Source organism: Carassius auratus, chromosome 20, assembly GCF_003368295.1.
Source record: "Carassius auratus strain Wakin chromosome 20, ASM336829v1, whole genome shotgun sequence".
Classification (NCBI taxonomy): domain Eukaryota; kingdom Metazoa; phylum Chordata; class Actinopteri; order Cypriniformes; family Cyprinidae; genus Carassius; species Carassius auratus.
The window spans coordinates 8,065,955-8,087,903 of record NC_039262.1 but is presented as its reverse complement, the minus strand read 5'-3'; the positions used below and the strand labels follow the sequence as shown (position 1 = coordinate 8,087,903).

At 35.5% G+C, this 21,949-nt stretch overlaps 1 protein-coding gene across 1 annotated transcript in view; it reads right to left on the bottom strand.

The window, feature by feature from the left end:
* Positions 1-20,799, bottom strand: part of adgb (androglobin) — a 31,379-nt gene extending 10,580 nt beyond the window's left edge. The window contains exons 1-21 of the mRNA XM_026290814.1: positions 20,546-20,799; positions 19,754-19,889; positions 19,373-19,462; positions 18,306-18,377; positions 17,990-18,187; positions 16,593-16,732; positions 15,513-15,602; positions 13,516-13,679; positions 12,343-12,423; positions 9,895-9,983; positions 9,479-9,653; positions 9,312-9,399; positions 8,833-8,974; positions 5,822-5,864; positions 4,341-4,497; positions 4,139-4,202; positions 3,420-3,533; positions 3,021-3,129; positions 2,797-2,929; positions 1,254-1,368; positions 638-781 (exon numbers count right to left, since the gene is read on the bottom strand). Of these exons, the coding sequence (XP_026146599.1) occupies positions 638-781; positions 1,254-1,368; positions 2,797-2,929; positions 3,021-3,129; positions 3,420-3,533; positions 4,139-4,202; positions 4,341-4,497; positions 5,822-5,864; positions 8,833-8,974; positions 9,312-9,399; positions 9,479-9,653; positions 9,895-9,983; positions 12,343-12,423; positions 13,516-13,679; positions 15,513-15,602; positions 16,593-16,732; positions 17,990-18,187; positions 18,306-18,377; positions 19,373-19,462; positions 19,754-19,889; positions 20,546-20,622 (2,421 nt within the window). The 5' untranslated portion in view covers positions 20,623-20,799. The remainder of the gene's footprint in view (positions 1-637; positions 782-1,253; positions 1,369-2,796; positions 2,930-3,020; positions 3,130-3,419; positions 3,534-4,138; positions 4,203-4,340; positions 4,498-5,821; positions 5,865-8,832; positions 8,975-9,311; positions 9,400-9,478; positions 9,654-9,894; positions 9,984-12,342; positions 12,424-13,515; positions 13,680-15,512; positions 15,603-16,592; positions 16,733-17,989; positions 18,188-18,305; positions 18,378-19,372; positions 19,463-19,753; positions 19,890-20,545) is intronic.
* Positions 20,800-21,949: the final 1,150 nt, after the last annotated feature.

The following is a 21,949-nucleotide window of genomic DNA, read 5'->3' as shown; positions in this document are numbered from 1 at the left end:
AAAGTCAAGCCACTTTTTTATTTTAAATATTGTGCTTTATACAGAGCAGATTGTTCCAAAGCAGCTTCACAGTACTAAACAGGAAAATGGCAGAATCAATGATGCAAACTTCAACAAATTCAGACAAATTCAAATTCTGATGTAAAGCATTGTCAATATTCAGTTTAATAGTGAGGGACAAAATAAATGTAGGTTGCATGGTTTTGACAAAACAACAAAAACTAAATAAAACCCCAAACAACCCTAAAATTTAATTAAAAAAAAAAAAAATATATATATATATATATATATATATCAAATGAACTTCAACAACTAAGAATTAAAGATTAAGATTGAAAAATGTAAATAAACAATGTGTTTTTAAGTAAACTAGAAATTCAAAAGATTAGCAATGGCATTTCAAGGCTGCTCGCTGGTAGAGTGCTGTGAACATTAGTGATGAGTCATAAAGAGCTCAGTTTCAAATTCTGAAAGAGTACATATTTTATTAATTAAAATAATAATGTGTTCCCGTGGCTGTTAAAATTCAAAAGGAAATGCAAAACAGTTTGTTAAAATACACATGTTTTGGTTACACATTGGTCTAACAGAGGGTGCAAGAGTCCATCCCATTGCACCAGGCCTGTGTATAACCTACCCTTTGTTGCTGTATGCCTACACCATGGGTCTTCTCAAGTTCTTTGGTGGTTGATGGTTGTTCCTCTGGATCGGAGAAACAGCTGATCACTCGACCCAGGGATCTCATGATCATTACAGCCTGCTCACAGAACCTCAGACTCTCCTAGACAATTCAGAAGAGAAAGATGAAGCACAACAGCTGAGACTTTTTTGTCATGCGGTTGCTGCTATAAAGAACTGACACAGTGGCAAGTGTCAGGAATAATGGATTATGGATCGAAATGGACTTTCCATTGATGTATGGTTTGTTACGATAAGACGATATTTGGCCAAGATACAACTATTTGAATATCTGGAATCTGAGGGTGCAACAATTTTATATTTTATATATAACAATTATACAACATATATATAATTAAGTTTTGATATTTCTACTGTAGCAAAAAAATTTGAAAATATCTTCATTGAACATGAGCTTTAATTAGGTAATATACTCATGATGTTTTGCATAAAAGGAAAATTTATAATTTTGACCCATACAATGTTTTTTTGGCTATTGCTACAAATATACCCATGTGACTTATAACTGGTTTTGTGGTCCAAGGTCACAAATGTGTGTGTTAATGTGTGCATGCCTTGTCAAGGTGTGGCATAACAGACTCCTCATCACCAAAAACAAAAGGAGACATGCTGAATAGATGTAGGTGGACGGCCAATGAAGCACTAGTGTGTACATGAAGAACATGACGCCTAGTGAGAAAAAAACAACAAAAACAGTTCTGATTAGAAATTTTATAGTGTTTTTTAATAGTCATTGGTCTGTAGTGTTACACTGAAAAATTTATATAGTAAGTTTATCTAATTTTAATCAAATAAACTGCCAGATCTATATGAACATATCTATTTTTATAGTCATACCTTTACACTTACAGTACAACCAGGAGTAAATGCTTATGTTATTGAAATAATTTAAAGTACACAGTATTTGATCATCATATGACTAAGATTAAAGCACATATAACCCATTAAGACTGAGTTAGCAAAGCAGCAAAATACTCTGAATTCATAAATACCAATTAAAAGACTGATTTGAAAGACCATGAACCATTACTAGTGTTAAAATTAGGGATTTCGTATATGTAGCATTTCATACATGTATTTATTTGTAGTCAGAAAAATCTCTTTATGTTAATAAAAGCTATTATTACAATTTCGACTGAAGTTGCACTTACGCCTTTTAAGCACCCCTCATAAACCCCCATGGAACTGGACCAGCTTTACAATGACATATTAGCTTTACAAAATTTCTCTACAAAAATCTGATTTCTCAACACCAAGAAGTATTAGGTGAAGACAGAGTGAAAGAGAACAAAGGAAAGAGAGAACCTTAAAAAAAACATAATTTTTTTATCCTGAATGTATGATCCTCAAAAAACAATTCAGATGTGCCTACACTTGGCCCTCCCCTTCCCTCAGTATGACCTCTGAATGTAGGCTTCCAGCTTTTAGGCCACTATGCTGCTAGAAATAGCAGACTGGGTCATATCGCTCTCTCTTTCTGTATCTCAGCCCATCTTCTTATCTCTCTCTCTTATGTTCTGGGCTCCTAAGAGAGAGCGCAATACATTACATGAACCTTTCTAGTGATGTTGAGTGCTTTTTCTTGGATTTGAACAACTGCAACAGTTCTCATCACAGGGTCGTCTGTCACAGAGCTGATATCAATGTTGGGACTAGTTCTGAGAACACTTACATTTTTCAATTTCGTAATAAATATATTAATATATATTATGTTTACATATACATACACATATTATATATATATATATATATATATATATATATATATATATATATATATATATATATATATATATATATATATATATATATATATTGTATTGTTTGTAGCACATTTGTAAACTGGTTATAAAGGTCTGATCTCACAGTATTTTCTTTATTATTTTTATTTTAATATTTAAAATATTTCTAATTTATTCATTGATTTTTATTAAAAATTTCCCTTCTGTTTTAAATAAATGGCGTTACTTAAACTCCAAATCAATTATATTAGAATCATATAAGATGTCATATTAGAATGATTTCTGAAGGATCATGTGACACAGAAATCTAGAGTAATGGCTGCTGAAAATTCGGCTGTTGCGGTGATATAGTTACCCTGGAGGAAGAGGAAGCAACACAGCTTTACTAGCAGTAGTCTGAATCTGCACCACAGGGAGTTCAGAGACCATGCTCTTCCACGAGAAAGGCTTAGCTGTTAGAGAACCAGGCCTGACTGATGACTCCTTTTCTGTACACAAAACAGACACACACTTTAGACAGGATCCTTGTTCTTGTGAACAGACAAACTGAGTGTGTACAGTATCTCTATCTGTCCTTACTCTCTTCCACACTCTCTCCCCAGTGCACCAAAGCTGAGAATCCAATGACAATTTCTGTGGGTAACAGGCTATCTACAAACAGGAAGTGAGTACCTTTTCCATCTGCAGACTGAGGGAATCAAGAACAATGGACAGAATGGAACAGTATCAGCACAGACCTTATTAATGCATTTCGGTTTTGTATGCATTCTCAGGAGACTATAGACTACACACACACACACACAATACATAAACTCACACTCACAGTAATTACCAAATATTAAATCAAACCACATGCTCTCTGTGGATAAGGAAAAAAAAAGAAGAAAAGGCCCAGCTCACCAGCATTACAGCAAAATGGGGAGAGAAGAGCAAAAACAGCATAGTTATCAAAAACTTCTATTTTTTGTTTGTGTGTACCTGTGTTTGAACAATTGCAGTTGAATCAGGTTGTCTAGCATGAGCGGAGATGGAGTGGGTGGAGGCCACAGCATTGGACAATGCAGCAGCAGACAGCCGAGAGGATATAGAGTTCTAACAGAGAACTGAGTCACTTTCATGTTCTTTCCTAACACAACACATCCCTCCCACCACAGATACCATAATTATACCAAGCACCATTACAAATGCCACAACAACAGGTTTAGATGATTCTTATATTATATGTTTTTATGATAATGCGTTCTGAATGTCATATATATATAGTCAGCAAGGGTGTTACCAAAGCTACAGACTCATGGGGAAAAGTAAGATTAATAGGGAAGCATTTTTTTTTATTAGATTTTTTTTTTTATTCATTAAGGAAGTGGTTTGTGTTTGTGTTTTTTTTCCCAGCAAGGGCACATTAAATTGATCAAAGGTGACAGTAAAGAGTCAGACACTTATAATGGCAAAAGATTTCCATTTCAAATAAAAGTTTCAAATTTGTTGGTGAGTTCTGAAAAAATTGCATCACATATAGCCTATTAAATAGCAATTTTTTTAAACTGATGTTGATGTCCCTACTTTCAAAATGTTATTATAATTAAACGTAACCCCAAATGTGAAAAGAAGAATATTTATTAGTTTCAGTATACACTGGTAAAAATATTACTATATTATATTTAATATTAAGCTTGTCCTTTCCTTCAAAATCCTACCTTAAAGTGTGATGTCTTACACTGATGTGCATAAGTATCTGGCTTGTGAAAAACCAACAGTGTCCTGCAAAACACATGATTATTAGCATATTGTAGCCTGCAGATTAATAGGAATTTAAGAGCATGAGGAGTTCATTTGACAAACAGCAAAGGGATTAGCATAATATGTCTTAGGCTATAGCAGAAGATGATTGACCCTTACTGGAAGCATTTAGTGAAGTTGTGCAAGTCCACCCAGGTCTCCAGCAGGGGGGGTTTGTCTGATGCTGATGCATCCTGGGACAGAAGCAATGCACCACTGGACTCTTTGGCTGTCTGCAGCCTCTCCTTCTCCTTTCCATCCGTCTCTTTGTCAGGCCCTGAACAAATATGGAAATAAATCAAGAGAAATATGTACACTAAAATAACATCTTATTGACCGTCTTATTTAGCATTATATAGTTATCAATATAGGACATAACAATGGGAAAAAGATGCACACAGTTGGGGAAGCTACTGAAAGTTAAAGTTGCAATTAAACAGAAGAAGCAACAGATATTTTCTTCTGTATTATGATGTGTTCAAGTGAAATCAGTTATTGAAAAGAAAAAAGTAGGACAGTGACTTGGTACTAAACATCACGGTTGATTGGATAGGGGCAGACTTACAACTTATACATAGATGATTTGTCCACAATTAGTCAAATACCATACATTTAGAAAATAGTGAATTTTTCATTTCATGACAAGTGTAAAAAAAAAAAACTATTTACTTAAACTTCAAGCAAGCAACTACTTTGAGAATAAAAATGAAACATTCTAAACCAGCATAAAATGGTTTTCTATGATAGATTAGCTTTTCATGAAGATACCATGATTAACTCAGTGGTACCAATCAGTAAAGCTCATTTTGCCAATCAAGCACTGTATTGAATTTATAAATGCTCTTTTATTGGCGTCACTCAATTCCTTACGCCAATTTTGAGAAATACTGTAATACTTTGCAGCTTGAAGTCATTACACTCATCTGTGCTGACGTATTAGACCATGATAATATAGATGCTGTAGCAAAGCCAATCACTCTATTTACTTATCCACAGGTGTTACCAAGCAACACACTGGGCGCTCTGGGAAAGCACATAATTGGCCTGTCGTGATGAGGGGCGAGCGCATGAACATGATCACAGAGATAGAGATGATGCCATGCGTCTATGTGTGTGTGTTTGTATCTGTGTTTGTGCTGATGAAAAGAAGATGAATTGGATGAGGGAAGAGAAGGATAAACGAGAAAGTGCATTTGTGAAGGCAGTCAGCTATCATATCATTACAGCAGCTATTAGCCTCACTGCTCTGATGGCTAAACAATGACTTGAGGGAGATAAGTGAGGCGAATTATCGTCTGTTTTTACAAATGCATTCTTTTCACTTCACTTTCATTGTATTGCACATTGTTCCAGAAGCACTCAATTGAAAATGAGTAATGCTTTCTCAATCTTCCAACTGAAAATAGCTTGTAAATGATGGCATGGATTATTTGAATACAAATATTTCGCTTGAGGTGTTTCCAGGTTGGCTTTCAACTTAAAAATTACTGCTAATTGTAATACAGAACACGTATACGAATATGAGCATTACACATATACGCTATGTGTTTGAGTAACAGGGCGGATGGAGCCGCGGCATTGCTTACGGAGACACATCTCACCGTTGGCGATGCTGTCGTCCTTTTTCTTGTCCTCTGCTGTTACCTGGGGGGAAATGGAGGGATAAAAAATGCACAGGGTGAGCTGGGAGAGACATGGCAGAGGAGGGCAGAGGAAAGCAGTGGAGACAGAGGACGTCCACATTCATCCGGTCAGCATGCGCTGAGCTCGTTTGGCTTCCAGAAGCTGATGAGAAATCCACTAATCTGACATCTGGACTCCAACCAGAAAGGGTTTTCTCCTTCAATTAACTGCTCGCAGGAGAGCAAGTGCCATAAACATTAAGGGCACTCAGATGGTGACAGGATTAAGGGACATAGGTTTGATTAGCATGTCAGTCTTTACACGCTAATTGAGACAAATTTTTGTATAACTATTTAATATATATAACTATTTGAATGTGTGTATTTTCTTTTTTTACCTTGTAAGTAACCCAGTGTGATGCCATGGAAACAATCCAGCTGTAGGCTTAAGAAACTTTACCAATGTCCTTTTTTTCCCCATGATTGAACCCAGCCTCGTGTCATTTAGAAAGCCTTTTAAAGCTTGAGGAGTCGTCCGACTGTGCAATTTAAATGTGGAGGACAATTAAGGGCTCTCTATACGCCACATCTAACGAAAGACAGCGCCAGTGATTCAGAGACTGTGACTCACCACGGATCTGAGGTGAGGAGAAGGGGAAAATGGAATGCAGAAAAAGAATGGAGAGCAGAGAGGAGTGAGTGGGATAGAAAGAAAAGAAGAGAACCAGCAGTCCAGCAATTTAAATGTAATTTTTTAAGTGGTAGTAAACCCCTCAGGGTGCATTCCACACATTACTGTGTTAAACTAGCTCCTGTTCATACCTAATTCAGCTTACAACATTATCAGAAACTCAATATAGGTCTAAAATATATCAGGTGACCTCAACTAAAAAAAGAAACAAAAAGAAAACCTGTAGGACTTTCTTCTCTCTGTGGAACATAGAAGATATTCTGAGAGATGTCTCAGTGTTTTGTGTCCATACAATGTAACTCGCAACTGCAAGTTTATATCATGCAATTGTGACAATTCATAATCCTGACATTATACAGTAACTCATAACTGCAAGTTTATCATGCAATTGTGAGAAAAAAGTCAGAATTGACGAGTATGTGTCTCATAATTCTGATTTTACAAGTCACAATTATGGGTTTATATCATGCAATTCTGATAAAAAAAATGAGAGATATAAACTCAATTGTGAGATAAAAAGTCTGCATTGCAAGTTTTTTCTCAATTCTGACTTTTTTCTATAAATTATTAATATCTCACAATTCTGACTTTATAAGTCACAATTGTGAGTTTATATCACACAATTAAAAAAAAAGGCCGAATTGTGAGATAAAGTTTCACTTCTTTGTTATTTTTACCTTTTTGTTTATTTTTATTCTGTGGCGTAAATGGGCTCCCATAAATTTAAGTAATTAAGGACTTTGAACTTATTTTAGCTAGTTGCCAAGGAAACATCTCTAATTTTCATGTAGGTTTTTATAAGTTTAAGTTCTTTATTTCAATTAACAAATGTTCATGTAAAAAAAAAATGGAAAAGAGAGGCCAGTATAAATAGTCAATAGTCAAATTTTTGTGTTCTACAGAAGGTCAGAGCCACTGTAAATAATGTAAGTAAAAGACATGAATGATTTTATTTTTGGGTGAACTATTCCTGTAAGGGTACATCAATCCAGTTAGATCCCACAGGCACATACACACACGTCCACTTATCTTACAAACTACATGGAAGCTATCTGTCTCAGTCTGATCTAAGCTGAACCCCTTTTGAGACATCCACTCTGATGACTGACAGGCTAATTGTGCTGCTTTTTATATCATTCCGAGGACATGACCTGTCCTTTTATGCAACGAGGCACGCGTGTTTTACCATACTCTCTCTCTTATTCTCTATCTACGTAATGCTGGATCTGCCAGAGGTGCTCTCTTGATTAGGGAGACAGGCAGAATGACATTGGAGCTGGAAAGATAGAGGCATTAGACGATGTCATAGCCTGTCTCGGCCTCCTGGCCACCAGTCACACTACAGCCAGAGAGCAGAACATTTTGATGCACACTGCTTGTACAGATGGCATAAACTGAAACACACTGCCACACAGCGCAAACCCTGGAGTACAGTCAAACCCTTCACTGCATCTGTTCAGAGAGAGAGCAGTCACCTAAAATATAACAAAATACAGTTCGAAAGTTTGGGTTGGTAAGATTTGAAAGAAATGCATACAGGTGCGTCGCAAAAAGTTTTAATATCGAGGAAAAGTTCTTTATTTTTTGTCAGTTAATTCAAAAAGCAAACTTTCTTATATCCTATATTCATTTCACACTAAGTGAAATATTTTAAGAGTTTTTTGTTTTAATTCTGATGGTTAAGACTCAAAATGACTCCTTGTGAAGTTTGTCGAATGATTGTCTTCTGGACAACTGTCAAGTCAGTAGTTTTTCCCATAATTATGGTTGCATGTTCTAAACTAGCCCAAGAGGTACCCAGTATTAATACTCAAAATTGATCAAACTAATGAAGCTCAAAATGGAATATTCAAATTTTTTGAGATACTGAATTTTTTTTTTCCTAAGCTCCAAGTTGTAACCATCAGAAAAACAAAATAAAAGACTCTTGAAATATTTCAGTTTGTGAGCAATGAATCTAAGAAAGAGATCTTATATATAGAATATAAGAAAGTTTGCTTTTTGATTTTGAAAAACACTGAAGTCTGCACTAATGGCCACTGAAAAATCAGTTCCACAGGAATAATTTATATTTCAAAATATATTTCAACATAAAACACTTAGTTTAAATTGTATTTTACAAAATTACAGTTTTTTTGTATTCTAATTAAATAAATGCTGCCTTTATAAACACAGGAGACATTTTTTAAAAACAGTAAAAAAATAAAATAAAAAAAATTCTTACTGACCCCAAACTTTTAAACTGGTGCACCATTCACATAATAGTTGAAGACAACATATCAATATCTTTCAGAGATACCTGGGAGGTTTCAGCGGTTTCCGATACATTAAGGGTGTTCTGGGTGATGTCATTCTTAGTGTGGTCATCTTCACTATCATCCATTTCAGAGAATGAGTTTAGATTAGAATTATATCCACGCCTCTTTACACCACCCTGCTCCCTAAACACACACACAAATGCTGCATTTAATTACATGCATTACTATCTTGTGTTTGTATCCTAGAAAAAAACTAAAACAAAAGCACCACTTCCTGAGGTTAAGCACAAATGTTTCATACTCTAAAGAGTTTCAAACTACTTAAGAGTGACTGAATACTGTCTTATGCTCAAAGAGAACCTCAGCACAGTCTCTGTCCCTGTTTAACTCTCCCACACAACCAATTACTGCTTTTAGCACACACTGTGCTAATGTACTCACACGTGCAGCTGAATACCTGCAAATAAAACAAAGCTCATATTCGCAGTCTACAGTACACACACAGACACACAAAACTTACATGTCATGTGCAACCATAGCCATGAGTTTGTAGTTTATAAAGGGACTGGAAACTTCAATGAACTGCTCTGGCTTCTGAACAATGGGTTCTAAAGAACAAAAATATAATATGTATAAAAGTAACTACATGCAAAATTAAAACATACACACACATAAAACACATATTACCCTTGGGTTCATCAGTAATGTTAGTCTGCTTGCGGGGCCTGATGAGTTTCCATTGTGGAACTGGGGGAGGTTTAGGAGGGGCCACCAGGGGGCAGTCTCGAGTGCAGGTGAGCAGCACAGGGTGACTGAAGAGCTGAGAGAGCCCATACTGCCTCAGACTCTCAGACGAATCAGCCTGGAGAACACACCACCCACCACGATCATAGAGACTTAATAACGGATTAGACAGCCAGCACTAATCCAAACAGAGCCAAATATTGCTTGAGACTTCGACAGAGGGAGGGAGAGTACCATTTGATTTTGATCAATTTACTGCATCCGTGTTAAATAGAAGTATGGACTTCTTAAAATAAATCACTGACCTTCAATTTGTAAAAGGTAGTGTATATTCTACGGACTGAAAAACATGTGCTTACCATCCTTGTAAGCACCGAGGTTCTTTTCTCCATCAGATGTAAGGGTTGGTAACTGGCACACACTACAGTCTGAGAAATAGGTTTAGTGGCTAAATCAGAAAGAAAGGGAGAGAAAGAAAAAGCATCTGTGAAAAAGACTCAAAGAAGTATACATGAAAGAGGTGACATTTCTACTTTATATGCATGAAAAACTTCGCAGGTCCTCAAAATCCAAGATGAACTTTTTTCCCGTTGTCAGGCTTCTGTCTCTTTAATACTTAAAGCACAATGAAATGAATGGAGTGCAGTCTATATTGAATAAGAGGAAGAGAGAATGAGTGGATAGATCAAGGCATGAGTTTCAAAGACAAAGGCGTGAACAGCAGAGAGGGCACTGTAATCTGTCAAACCATATTTTCCTAATTCACATAGCACACAAACTTCAAGTGTAGAGGAAGGAACAGAGGCACAGCATTATCACTGTTTGATCTTCATCTCCCAAGGCCATCTCTGATCTCTTATCAGGCCATCAGTGCCCTGACTGTTACATGATCAAGCTCAAGGCCAAAAGGAAGAGAGGGAAAAAAGATAAGAAAGGGGCCACGCTCAGTTTGTGGGTTAAATTATAAAGTTAATTTGACCACTTGCTCTTCATGTTTAGAAACACAATATACTGCAAACATCTGAATACTATCAAGAGACTATCCATAAAATAAAGTACAGTTGTCTACTGGGCTCTTTTTTATTTATTTATTAATTTATTGTAAGAACAAAAGACAATAACTTTAGCCTGCCTTGATTAATCTATCCAACAATTAAAACCAAACCCTAAAATGTTGACAATCTAATAACAATAGTAAACTAATAATGTTTTATCATTTTTATATGTAGAATTAATTTCTTAATTTGAATCGCCAAAAATAAGATTTTGCATAATTTTAATTTTCTTCTTAGTAATCAGTATTTCAAACCAACATTTGAGCCCAAACTAGCTATATCCCGCAGAGTGATAAATTAAGAATTGAAAATGCTTTTTTATTTAAAATTAATTAATTTAGGCTTGTCCTAAATGTGATAAAAGGTTTGAAAACCTCAGAGAAAATACAAAATAAAATCGATCATATAATATTGGCCACCTGAGGCTGACAATTAATATTTTTTACCTTTCACAGTTTGTTGAAAAAGATCTAAAACTGGTTTTAAGAAGTGCAAGACCCATTTTGTGTTCTATTCATGGAAAGTGCCATAAATAGAATGAGCAGCGATCATGTGTGTGCATGTTTCAATAAAAGAGATACCGCTTTAGGCTCTGAAGATCTAGGCCACGCTACCAAAGTGATATATGTCAAAGCATGTTATAATTTCCAACCCATTAATTAGTATCAAACACCCAGAGGAAGTGAGAGGAAGACACAGGGGATGGATTCATTATATGGATTAAAGGACCATATAGATAAGAGGACAGAGCAAACGAAAGAGAGACGGAATGTTTACAGAGGATAACAAGAGAGAGAGAGAGCAGATTTCAGCAGCAAACACTGCATTATCCCAGTGTAATCTGAACCACTTGCATGCGGAAGCCAATTATCCAAAACAGTCTATCTGAACAGCAAACCATTAGTCTCAATAGACTCATCAAATCGTTAGTCTCCACAGACATGTCAGAAATCCATGTATACATGCATACCGACAATTACACCTCCTTATCACAATAGCACTGAGCTTTTCTAAGCAAGTCAGTATAAAATTGATGCATATTGTGTATGTGTGAGTGAGTGTGCGTGTGCGTGTGCGTGATTCACTGTTCTTTTCTCTATTTGCATATTTCAGTCATAAACTGCACGGTGACAGAATTGACAGTGATTGCCCGAGGCCATGCCAGATAATTCAATTCAGATCACACTACCTGAGAGAAAAACACTGGCGCTCTGCTCACAGTCTGACACAAACACACACATATTACCGCTGCTGCACACTTCTTTAGAGCAAACACAAATACAGTTATGCACACACATAACCGTTTTATTTATTCATGCTCATGTTACACATCTTGCAGTGATGGTTATGGCACTGATTCCATAATACATGAACCTGCGGAAGAAATGATGCATGGAGATGGAATGGGTGCTAGCTGAAGACAAAGAGTCAGAAAGGAGAGACTGATACTTATGGGTCATTTTACCCTTAATGCACTGCTAAACAGATCACCATTGCTTTATGGAAAGCTCAATGCCACGTTGGCTGCAAATTATTAATAGCCGTTTACAGAAGGCATATAGACTGTTTCTGTATGAGGATCAAATATTCATACCTCAACTACATTTTTCAGAGTGAATAATGTATGGTGAGGAGAGAGGGGAAAAGAACCATGTATGAAAATGTCTGTATGCACACAAACAACACACACACACTCACACACACACACACACACACACACACACACACACAAAAAAGAGATTTCAAACTCACTGTTATTTGCATGGATAGCTGCTTTGGGCTGAATGGTCTTTCTGTCTTGGTCGTCAACTTTATTCTTTCTCGTAGCAGACTCTTGACAAGAAAAACATAACATTTCTGGCCAAACCTTAAGGATTTTTTTTGTATTAGTATTATTATTATTTTTTTATATTAAAACATGAAATATGATGATTATTTCCACCCTTTTGTGATGACTGAATATGAATTTTCAATAATTAAAAAATTATTTAGAAATTATTAGAAATTATTTAGATTAAAATTATTTGAGTGCTATGAGAAAAAAAAAAGATTGATTATGGCAAGATCTTTAGGATATTTTTACACTACAGTTATTTCATAATATTATACATTTATTATTGTATTATTAATGATTTTTCCCCATGATACTCACAAAATAAATAACTTGAACATTACCAGGAAAATTTAGATTGACTACATCAATTTCCATGACTTTCCAGGCCATGAAATCATGTATTAAAAACTGAGTTTCAAACATAGAATCATCAATATTTCTGTGCCTTTTCCCATTTTTCTGTATTTCTGTATATCTGCTAAAGGGTTAATTTTTATCAACATTTAGGTGAGCACTGTAGATAACCTCAAGGCCAACACACACAAACTGAAACCCACCAAACATTGATGTCATCCAAAAATGAGTTCTTCAACTCTTGATATCTTTATAGTGGTAACCACAGGGCTTCAGACTGATCATGTGAGGCCTTGAAGATTTTAAACCTACTGTATGGCTAATAATACCGCTACTCTCTCTGAACACTCCCATTGTATCAATATGCATGAGGTCAAAAGGTTACCACTGTACCACTAAGCCTCCACACTGCAACATTCTAAATATAAATCATAAATATGACTTTCATTAGCCTAATTGACAAAGAGTGTTAACAGAAAGTATTAATCACTGAGAAGCCTCAAATACTTGTTAAACACTTAATATTTTACACAGTCAAACTTAAATGACTTTGAATTCTAAAGCACTCAGACCATTTTAAACTTTCATTAGAAAAACTCAAAAAAGTCATTTACACAGCAGGCTATCTTGCCGTATCGATTATCTCATTTACTCTCTCTGCCGGTGTCTTTTAATCAGACATGTCACATTCCGACTGTTAATGGATAAATGACTGCAATGTGTGTGCAGGTCTGTACCTCTGTTCTTCAGTACTGTGGGAGATTCCCTCTTCATCTCGTTCACATTAGAATCTGTTGTCATCAGGTCAGCAGGCGTAGTCTCCTCTGAGCTCTCTTCCTCCAACTGGAATTGAGGAATATTGTCCCTCAGAAATTCCCAGATTTTCCCTGTATACCAAGATCTGAGAATGACATTAACACATGGAAGATCAGAGTCTGATGTTTTGATCTCCATCGCTTAAATAGCGTTTACTGTGAACTTATCTAATAATCGCAATTGATTAAAGCCTATTTAAGCCTGGACTAACTATCAATTTAATGTCCAGTCACAGGATCAATGGATGAAACTAATGAAGCTGAACAAACAAGCCTCTGGACTTTGGACCAATCAATAAAGAGCAATTAGAGGAAAAGCAAGCAATGCTCAATTAACTAGGAGAGGTGATCACTACAGCTTGAATAAAGGTCTAAACCAATAACAACAAATGCAAACAACACACTCTCTCACTTGTTTTTAACTTGAATCTTTAATATTCCATTTATATACACAAACGTTCAAAAGTTTATGGTCAGTGCTCCATTTATTTAATCAAACTGACCTTTGAAAGTGAATATGCATTCTTGGTAATCTTTGAAAAGGTTATTTCCAGTCATCTGCTTGCCCATGTTTTCTAATTTCATGCTGAAATTTTGTCAAAATGTTTCGCTACCCGGTGCTACATGGATTTCTTGACATCTCTTAGCTCTCTGATTTTCTGGTAAATATGTGAGCTGTTGGAGTGAGATACAACTACAAGATCCTGCAGGGCTAGAGACCCTAGTTTGATACACACACACAAGTCAGGCCTTGAAAAAAAAAAGATAGCACTCTAGAAGATATGACAGCAAGATGTGTGCACTCATCTCACAGCAATTTATTTTTCCAAAATACGAGCGTACACTCTCTAATTGTGTGTACTGGTCTCTGAGGAGTCTATGAAACACAGAAACTCATCAGAGCGTAAATTACAAGACACCACGCTGTGTATCCCAAAACCGAGCAGATGTGAGTTTTGCTGAGGACGTGACAAACAACTACAGAGACAGAGTCAAACGCTAGAGAAGAGAAAGTTACACGCAAACTTCACAACAACAACATTCCTGCAGTAACTTGATAAAGCCAGAACAGCGGTGAAGACCAGCCATTTTTCTGCAGAACAACAACATAGTGTCTGCAGCCCATTTTCTCCTAATAAGGGAGGCATCTGTGCACACTGTGAGGAAAAGAAAGACATTCTGTGGATCGCAGAGCACAGCTTAATGAAGCTTGTTAGCACATACCACAGACATAAAGACAATGGTAGGCTGAGGGAACAAATTATTAACTATAAAACTTAACTAAAAGCAAAAAAAATAATAATAAATTGTGAGAGTCAATGTTCAACACTGACTGCGAGTCAACATTTCAAGTCTTTAATTAAACATATACATGGATGAATTGTTCACAATTATATAAATATGCTTTTAGAAAATAGACTGGGTGAATTTCTGTTTCATGTCAACCTGTCATACCAGCCTGTTAATTGTTATAAAAAATTATGTACATTGTCTTATACCATATAAACAACGTAAAAATGTACAGTGCAGAAAAAAAGTTTAGAAATTCCCAGATCAATTAAAAATGGGTTTTTACCAAAATTCTTAACATTTTGTATTAACTTAGTATTTGAAAGGGACACCACAAACTCCATTCATCCATTTTCCAACTTTGTGTCCTATGTAGGGCCACTGGGATGTTGTGTACTAACCTTAATTGGTAATTAATCTGTAAATCAATAAAGGTGTGCTGAATCTTCCAAAAAAAGAAACCTTTTAATCGCCACATTTAGTTTTAAAATCAGGCATCACAACTGCAGTAAGGCCATAACCTAATGATACATTTCAGCTAATAAATCCTAATAATTTATTCTAACTAACACTCAACTTTGAAACAGGAATCTGCAGTAAGTTTGAAGAGATTGTAAAGAGAGTCTCACTTTAAAGGAATGATCTCCGGTATCCAGCCGGTGAGACAGTGGATGACTGTAAACTCTCCCAACTCTCTCCCGGAGCCTGAGACTGGAATACTGGAGAGAGAACACCATAACATCATTGTCACACCTCTAACAGGTTACTTTTTTGCTGGACACCCATACAATAGATTCAAATAGATGTACTAGCAATTTTTCTTTGCTCAGTAAGGGCTGCATGAATATGCACACTCAGTTCCAGCTCCACTATGTGTCACTTCAGACATTGATCTGTGTGTGTGTGTGTGTGTGGTGTGTGTGTGTGTGTGTGTGTGACCTCTTGCTCTCTTTCTCTGAAGAAACCAGATGGCTGATGCTCTAATTGTGCCTCACGGGATGCTGTATTCAACCAGTCCGGCAGCTATTAATTAACTGCACGATTTCACTGTTCATCTTCACGCAAAAACCATTCCATCATTATAACTGCCACAGAAGAGGACAAGCACGCTTTAAAAAGAATGTACTGTGGCTTCAGGTGAGTGACGCCTGTGATTACTTCTGCACCAAACCTTGGCAGTAAAGAATCTTATGTGTGTTAATTGGGAAAAAGCCCCCTGGAAGGACATCTTTGTGCTTTTTGTTTCCTGTTCATGTTATTTAGAACCATAAATGATTAAGTGGCTCAGAGATTGTCATTTCCTAAACTAAATGAAACATTTAAATCATGAAAAGAATGTTTTTCTATGGAGCACAAAACAGATATTCTGAATAATGTACTTAATACTTTTTTGCATGCAATTACAGTGCTAAAAAGGACAATAAAGTATAATTAAAACATAATTAAAGTGATCCTATATTCCAAGCTTTGTGTGACATTCAGACTGAAATTTAAGTCATTTTTCAATAATAAACATCCACGTCAGTGAGCTAAGCATTACATCTGGATCACTGAGTAAAGTTGAGCTAAAATTGAGAACCTGGTCGGTCAGATTCATGAAAAAATCATCCAGGCTGGTTTTGTGAACTAGATCATCCAAATTAAATGAAAATATTAGACTTAATGACATTTCAAACACTTAATTGTTTGGATTATTTTCAAAGACTCACTCAGTACTGGCCACCTTCAGTATGCCTTTAACCAAGAGCATAGGCCAAAGCTCTGATTGGTTCAAAGTAGCAGGAAGCAGCAGGTTACCATCCTTGTCAAATGGTAGCATGTCATCAACAGTAATCTTCCTCCAACTTCCCTAAGAAAGCAGAAGACAATTCTTGTAAAAAAGTACATTCATTAATGAAACAGCATTTATGGAACTCCACATTTGTTAAATAGCATGAATTAACTCATGGATGTGCTGTCCTTTATAGCACAGTAATATAAAATTCAGATTTTAATGATCTGCTCACCATCAAACCCATCTTAATGGAAACAAAATCAAAGGTGTATCAATCAGCAGTCAGATGAGCCTTTAAAGTCCATGGTTCATTAGTGCATATTTTGTACACAGTAAAATGAGCAGCGTAAAATACAGTTATAAACATCATTAACTCTAATAGAGTTTTATTAAAGAGAGTGAACTTAGAAGATAAGTCAGCAACAAGATAACTATTGTCCAGCACATAGGCCTTATCTAAAATGTTTTGTACCCGAGAGAGTGTTTGATATCACCTAAAACTAATCACAGCTACCTGCGTGTAGGTCACTGTTTGCTCATTTAGGACTAGGAGCTGTTAAGGTAAATAATTGTTTCTCAGTTTCTTGTGCCCAGAGGATAGAACAACCTGACAGACACTGTTCTACCGACTCTCTTGGCTCCCTGATAAGGGTTGTGTTCTCACTTAATCACCACCTAAAGGACACAGTGTCCTTCCAGCAGGAAAACGTGGACACATGCTACAATAGGTGTTGAGCAGCCTGTGTACATTTGTTGTGTACATATTTTATACATTACACCTATAGCCAATCCGATTCCTTTCCTTCTCCAGTTCTGTAAATGACCAACCGGAACCTCTTGTCCATTAAAGATTATTTTTAAAGAAAAAAATTAAACGAGAGTGAGTTTTTTTTTGTTTTGTTTTGTTTTTTGTTTTTGACGGAAATGTCAATTTTTGCTTAGCTATTCCAGGTTATTTTGAGTTTCCATTATTTATTTATTTGACAAAACTCTTCTAGTTATTCAAAACAAAGGGAAACAAACCTGACTAAAAGTCTAAATAAAAAAAAATAATAATAATTCAGTGATGGCTTTTAGTAATTGTTTTTTATATTAAATTGATTGTATTATTCCTCATTTGTAAATCACTTTGGATAAAAGCATCTGGTAAAAACAAATAAATGTTGCACTTATGAGTGCTGAATAATGGATCATCTGACATAACATAATGACATACTGATTAGACCATTATGTGTGTGTGTGTGTGTGTGTGTGTGTGTACGCATGTAAATTTTGCTATTTCAGTGTTACACAATACAAGTATTGTGGTGTCAATATTCAGCCTGAACTTACCATCCAGTAGAGTTTAATAACATACTTCCCATAGGCATTATAGAGGGGCATGTGATCTTTCACTGCTTTACACAGGGAGTAAATGTGTTCCCAGGGTTTCCAAAGGCTGGAAACTATTTCTGTGGAGATGGCCTTCTCCTCTGCTGTGTTACAGACTTTCCACAGAATGTAGAGCTCACTAATGACCCATCGCATAAGCTGTGAAATCGCCATGCAGGACGAAGAGTGAGACACAGTGTAGGTTAATTCCAACTAAATGAATTATTCTTAGTTCTAATCAGTAATGCAGGCCATCCGAAATGATTTATTCACTCACCTCACTAGAGAGTAAATGCTCATTTGCTGAGGTAAGGTCGAAGGCAGCTTCATTTTCCACTACAACAGGAGTCTGATTGAAAGGATGAGATACAGTAATTCCAGTTCCTAAAGATCTACATTGATGAGTTTCAGCTTCCTTGCTTCAGCTCAAATAAAACAGAAGATTGCACCATAAAATATTATGAAAGTTATACCTGATTAGTAAAAGTGATTATAGTTTCATAGTTACAGTTACACATTATAGGTGTATTAGATATCACAATTTCTGTGCTCAAACAAATGAAAAATATAAAACATTTTCTCACATTTCCCAGAGGTTTTTTCCCCCACTACTATCACAGATCATACTGACCCTCTGAGGGACATGAATCCATGAATATTTAATAATCTTCTGTTAATGGACTTTTAATCAAATGTAAATTGAAGGCTCTTAGTATCACTCACATACTTGGAGAGAAGAATCACTGTTTTCATCTTTTTATCCCAACTGTTGCCATGGAAATGGCAACAGAGTTGACCTTCATTCGTTCTGTCAATTAAACATCTTAAATACAGCTAGTCAGATGGCAAAAATAATTGGTTTCAGACCTCTAGTGCCTAGCCTTGATTGCCCTGTGATTTTGCTGCTTGTTGTGACTATTTAGCATCCCATGACTTGCATAGACTCATCAAAATGGAGGAATAATTGTGAAATGTTGTGCTGGGCATGAGGTAATTTAATCACAACCTGAACTCTAATGAAAGCACGTAAACAGATTCCATCAATTAAGCTCAGCACTGAGGCTAAGATTGGATTTTCCCAAAAAACATGCAACTAAAGAACAGGACACACAAAAAATAGACAAGTATGCTTCGTGTGCGTGTTGGTTGGTCATGTCAGGACAGGATTAGTTTAGTGTCATGTTGTAATACATCAATCGAACAGAACTACATTCATTAGTACACTTGACAAATGTTGCAAACTCTGTTCAACTTCTACTTTACCTACTCAGGTTAATTGAGCTTCTCCAAGTTTGTTTATTGCTAGAGATGTGAAAGCTACTAATATCGCTGATAAACCCTTACCTTATTAAGTATGTAGTCTGAAGGACGTTTCCAAGTGTGTACTCTCAAGGAGGCAGGAAGTTCAACCTTCCCTTCTGGATCATCAAAGAGCTGTTGGCAATGTTGTTGCATAAAATGCTCAATATGTTTTTAGATTTGCATTCAAAGGAAAACAAATATAAAACAGATTAAAAGCTATTAAATATATAATGATCAAATTACAAAGTGTATGGTAGTTGCCAAACACTCTGACTCATCAACTGAAACAATACAGTGCATCTCTCAAGATAAACAGTCTGCTGAAACAGATTTCTGCACTCACCAATCCAGACATTGATCTGTAAAGCTTTTATAAAGGAAAGGCATTGAATATTAAATCACGTTCAACTCATCAATTCTCACCTTGCTATCCTTAGAGGCTTTAGCTGCATCCCATTTCTCAGCATTGACCTCAGTGTCGCTCCACTCCGGCCAGAGAGAGATGAGACTCTTCTTTGGCTCTTCAGGACTTTCTGATGCACTGACCGCTGAGGATGCTCTAGAGACAGCACGTTTTTAATGTAGTCTATTTAAAAAGATGACTATTTAATATAATAATTTCATTTGAATTGGCATGATTTGTGATGAGTCTTTTCAATTGTTATTTTCAATCTAAACTGCATTTTACTATCAGTCTCTCTACCTACAGTGCCTACTATATATTTAGGTTTAAAACTTTTTCCTTTGCAAACATTATTTCAAACACTGTTTTTCTTCTTCTTCTTCTTCAGGGAACAAAATTGTAGCTAAAATGAATGCTAAATTTTTTACATTTGTAAATTATGTTTATTAATCTACTGCAAAGAAAATGTGATTGTATGTTATTAATGTTAGAAAAGTAGGCATGTTTTTGTTGTTAATGCAAAATACACACACAAAACACAATTTCGTATTAGGCTTTCATAAAAGGAAAATGTTGTAAGTTATGTTGTCAAATTCAAAACTCACGTCACTCATACCGATCGTCCACCAATAATATTTTACTAAAAACATAAACAACTTTCGTAAGCTTAGGCTGAACACAATACAGTAAAGTTATAGGGTGGAATAAATGTTTTATTAATTATATTATCTGCGACTTATCCATATTATTTAAATATTTCGAGAGGATAACCATAGCGAAGTTGTATTAATGAATCTTCAGTCATAGCTTACTCTTTTTTGGGAGAGTGTCCAGGCGAAGAAGCGACGAGACTGGAGGAAGACGTCTTTTTCTTGGGTGTCTTCGACATTGCGAGTGTTCGTAGGCCTTATTTCTAATCTAAGAGTTCATAGTTTGAAGCAACACTTGGCTGATTAAAGCACGAAAGATAATGATGAATAGGAAGCAATGCCCAGGGTGAGACTCAGGCAGTAGGGAAAGTTTGTCATGTTGCTAGGCGACAGGATCGCTTGGGATTGCCGACAGCACGAGCGCAGGGCTTTATTACCACCTCGCGCCAATGAACTCCTCCTGACCTCCTCAAACAAACCCTTGAGGACACTGTCGTTTAGCGACAGGAAGAAAGACTCGTTTCTTTTCTCCTCTCTCGAATAGTTCATTTCAAAGAACCGATTCATTAATTTTAGGATCTTTATATATATATATATATATATATATATATATATATATATATATATATATATATATATATATATATATATATATATATATATATATACTTTCTTTTTTAAATTTGCAGATACAAAAAAACATTGGCTTACTCACGACCACTTAATGTACCTTTTAAGTCAGCAAGTAATTACGTCATCTCGCGATACCTTACATTGCATCATCTTTTTTCTTTTTCTCTTTTAAAAAGTCTCAGTTGAGATTTTCTATTCAAATAAAATAAATATTAATTTAATTGTAGTTAAAGTAATCCATTACATTACACATTTTAAGGTAATATGATCAGACTGCTTTTAGATTACTTATGAACTATCTCGTTTATCGCATTTTTTTAAATAGGATAATCTTATACCATATTGATAAAAAAATACAAAGATATATTATAATATATATATAATATAATATATTCCTTCATTGTTATTAACAACATAGATTGCATTAAACATTACATTACTGCAATGTTTGTGAAGGAACTGCAGGGGGTTTATGAATTATGAGTTTAGTGAAAAGTTAATAATTAATTAAATCATCAAAATGTAACATTTAAATAAGTCATTATAAAATAAAACACTTACTAAAAAAATGAAATATTTGTTTACTTGCATGTCATGTGACCATAACTAACTTCAGAGAACCATGAACAAGCAAATGTGATAATAAAATATTTATTTTAAAATCTCAGGGGTCCTTCAAGTAAACATATTAGGTGAAAGAGCATCAGTTTGTAAATTTGTGCATTTTTATGTGTTTGAAAGACATAAGCCTTTTACAGACATAGAAATACATGGTTAACCTACAGCGTGATAATTAAAATAAAAATGGTAACACTTTATTTTGATGGTCCTTTTTGAACATTCGGTCTACAATAAGTAACTTTCCACCTACATGTCAATAAACTCTCATTAAAGTATTAGTAGACTGTCTGATTAATATCTACTGAATGTCTT